Genomic DNA, 3335 nt, shown 5'->3' on the forward strand with positions numbered 1-3335 from the left:
GATGTCAATTACAGGCCTCTCTCATCTTTTTAAGTGGGAGAACTTGCACAATTGGTGACTGACTAAATACTTATTTTCCCCACTGTATTTTTATTTTCTTTTTAATTTGCTAATTTTATGCTGGCTGTAACCCGCAACTGCAACAATTAAGGCCAGCAAGAAGAAAATCCTAGAACAAATTGTGGACATTGGTTTTTGAGGCCCTGTTAATTCAATCATCTCACGAGTTAAAGAGATGAACAGTCTGAGGGTTGCCTTAGCCCTATGATTATAAAGACAGCATTCTAGGGATCTAAATCCAGATCACTAAAAATTATCTAGCCAATTCCAAGAGCCTTTGTCACAAAGGAGAAGGAGCTGCAGTGAACAGCTGTGTCCAGATAAAACTCATCGCCAAGGCTGCTCGTGTGGGTTCTTCGCCTGGATGAAGGGCCTGACACCTGGATGAATGTAGCTAGAAGATGGACGAACTCTCTTCACCACCCACTTAGTCTTCCTCATCAGCTTCTTAGATAATACCTTTCGGCATTTGAGAAGTTCAGACCCTAATAGACGGGAGTGTGGGAACAAGGGGTATTCCTTAACTTGTGTAGACAGGTAGGGGTGTGCCTCTTGGGAAAAAAACAAGTCATTTTAAATGATTCATGTAAATCTACTCTCATCTGTGCCATCTGACTAATTAAGCTATTCTGCATAGAGATGTGACGTTTGTGAACAATCCGAATCTTTTGAACGTCTCTTTACAACGACCGCTAGGAGCCGAGTCGCAGGCAGTAACAAGCCTTTTGTAGTTTTATTTTTTATTCCTCATATAATCTTTATTTTTTCATATTTAAATCGCTTCCGATTTGCTTGTTCACAGAAAACAGGCAGAGTGGTGGAGTACAGAAGCTCATGAGGGAAGAAGGAGGGCTGTTTCTGCTTGACAAACACATGGATCCACCCACGTGACGGGATGATGTTCTGATGTGATTTACAGTCAGGTACGACTTATACTCCAAAGCAACTTATAGTCCAGAAAATACAGTAATTACTGACACCCATATTTGAACWTTAAACAACATTGGTATGCTTGTTTGTCTTTGTGTCTATGGTGTATAATGATGTGATTGTGATGCTGTAATTCTGAGTGTTTTATTTTATGTGCTGCAGAACAGGAACCTGCTGTAAAACAGCAATTATGCTGAGTCAGGCTTGATTTTTAATAATCTTTTCCTGTTAAATAAATCAAATCAAAATCAAATCAAATCAAAACTAAAATAAAAAAGACAAAAATGTTTCCATGTGGGAGAATTTACTTTGAGGTTTCCTCTATTTTTATTTGATGGGATATTTTATTTTTTTACATCACTACAGGTGTTTGTATTGCTTTGGATCAGTTTACAGAATACTGTAGTTGTAATATTTTGAGTAAAAAAAATGGATGACACAGAACAAAATGAAGAAGCAGTCATCTAACCTGCAGGATCATTGATAAATCATTGTTGTACCTGTCTCCTTGTTGCACAAAGAAGCTGTCGAGGGCCATGACCTGCTGATTGCGCCTTGAGTCGTGGTGGACTCTCTTAGCTGCTTCTGTAGTTCTGGTGATCACACAGTCTATGTCCCCTGCCAAATGCCAGGAGATGACCCTCGCCACATCATCATCCTCAATAAAGGCCAGATGACCTACCTGTATTCATAAAATAACATGTTTGAATATATCCTCTTAATTTAAAGTAATAGTTGTATGTTTTTTTTAAATGCAGTTACCACTCCAATCACATCGTGCCCTTGGAAGTTATTGGGGATGTTGCAGAATCTCCTGGGCCTTTTCTCAATCATTTCAGCTTCACCTACCTTCTCCACTGCCATATTCTCAAGATCTTGGATCTACAAAAAGTCAGAAAATCATAAATCTAATATTCAAAAAATACACAAGACTAGTGCTGAAAAAGAGAAATAAAGTTAAAAAGWTTTATAGAACTTGCCGTTAGATGCTGTGTGTTTATGTTCATCTCTTTCAGCTTGTTTTTGAAGTCTGACTCTTTGTTAGAAAAGTCCTGGATTTGAGCTTTAATGAGAAAAAAATAAATAAACAAGAGAGCACATTAAAAAAAACAAGTAGGGTCAGGATGGTACATTTTGATGATTTCATAGACAGTAAATATTACCGTATTTATTCATGTATAATACGATCGCGAGTAAAATACGCTCATTATTTTTTGAGCTTACAAAGCATAAAAATTGAATTATCAATAACCCGTGTATAATACTATGCCCCCACTTTATGGATGATTTTTAGGGTTAAATTTCTAGTATTATACATCAATAAATACAGTATGTAAAACAGATCAATAAACTGTATTGTGTAAAGTATGGCTGGGTTAAAAAAGTGGATTTAATCAATATTGGATAGATTTCATTTAAATTTGGAAATACTGATTCATTCACTCCTGGCTTGCTGTATATTTAGATCTGGTTGACGTTCAACGCCAACGTTAGCTTCCAACAACAAGTTGTCTAGGGCAAAACAAAGGAAACGAAGGAATTCCTAACATTACCAGCTGATTCTCTGCAGGACATTAAGATGACAGAGACCATGGCAACTTTTATTTGTAAAGTTTTATGCTCGTAAGCGGTAGAGGAAAACAAAGCTTTTAAACTACGGTATGTAAACATATGACTGAATCCCAGGTAGAGGCGATTGCTCTAAGACTGCAAGGGAAGCTCAGCTTCCCCTAAAATGTAAAAAAAGAAAAGATCAAACATATACTGTTGTGTGTACATGTCATTGACTAAATATGAGTTACAACGCGCTCAACTTTTGTTCAGAATCAGCTTTTTATCACTGGAAACGACACAGCTTGTCCACATGGCAGACAGTTTGAATGTTGTGGAGCGGATTTTGGCGAAGCCATTTAACTGTCTTCCTTACGAAGAAAAACTTAAACAGCAGGGCTGATCAACTCCTCAGATTAATTTGGTGCAAAAGGTGGTGAAAAGTAAGATTAAAAAAAACTTTTTATTGATCCCACAGTGGGGAAATAACAGGTCTTATCAGCTGTCCTGGTATGACAAAGTGCACTGGCTGCTGTAAAAGACTATAGAATAATCTGGAAAATTATTATAAAAGCATTGGATCAATTAATTCCTTTAAAAAATGATCAAAGCAAAATTGTTAAAGAAATATGAAAGTGGTTATTTTGTATGAATCACTGTTTGAGGAGTTGAATTTTTTTGTTTTGTTTTATTATTTGGTTTATTATTGTTTGAAATTAATATTTTTTGTAAATAGGAGCAGATATAAGATCTTTTTCTTCTTCTGCTGCCTTTCTTTTTATTTTATTTGTTTT

The 3335-nt window shown here is 36.2% G+C and overlaps 1 protein-coding gene across 1 annotated transcript in view; it reads right to left on the reverse strand.

Annotated features, from left to right (window-relative positions):
- The window catches only part of smchd1 (structural maintenance of chromosomes flexible hinge domain containing 1), a gene marked incomplete in the record, with an annotated part of 41856 nt that overhangs the window by 5388 nt on the left and 33133 nt on the right, over window positions 1-3335 (reverse strand). The window contains 3 exon segments of the mRNA XM_014013296.1: window positions 1491-1672; window positions 1753-1872; window positions 1971-2053. Coding sequence (XP_013868750.1) covers window positions 1491-1672; window positions 1753-1872; window positions 1971-2053 — 385 coding nt within the window.

The sequence above is a fragment of the Austrofundulus limnaeus genome, unplaced genomic scaffold, assembly GCF_001266775.1.
Source record: "Austrofundulus limnaeus strain Quisiro unplaced genomic scaffold, Austrofundulus_limnaeus-1.0 Scaffold100, whole genome shotgun sequence".
NCBI classification, from domain to species: Eukaryota; Metazoa; Chordata; class Actinopteri; order Cyprinodontiformes; family Rivulidae; genus Austrofundulus; species Austrofundulus limnaeus.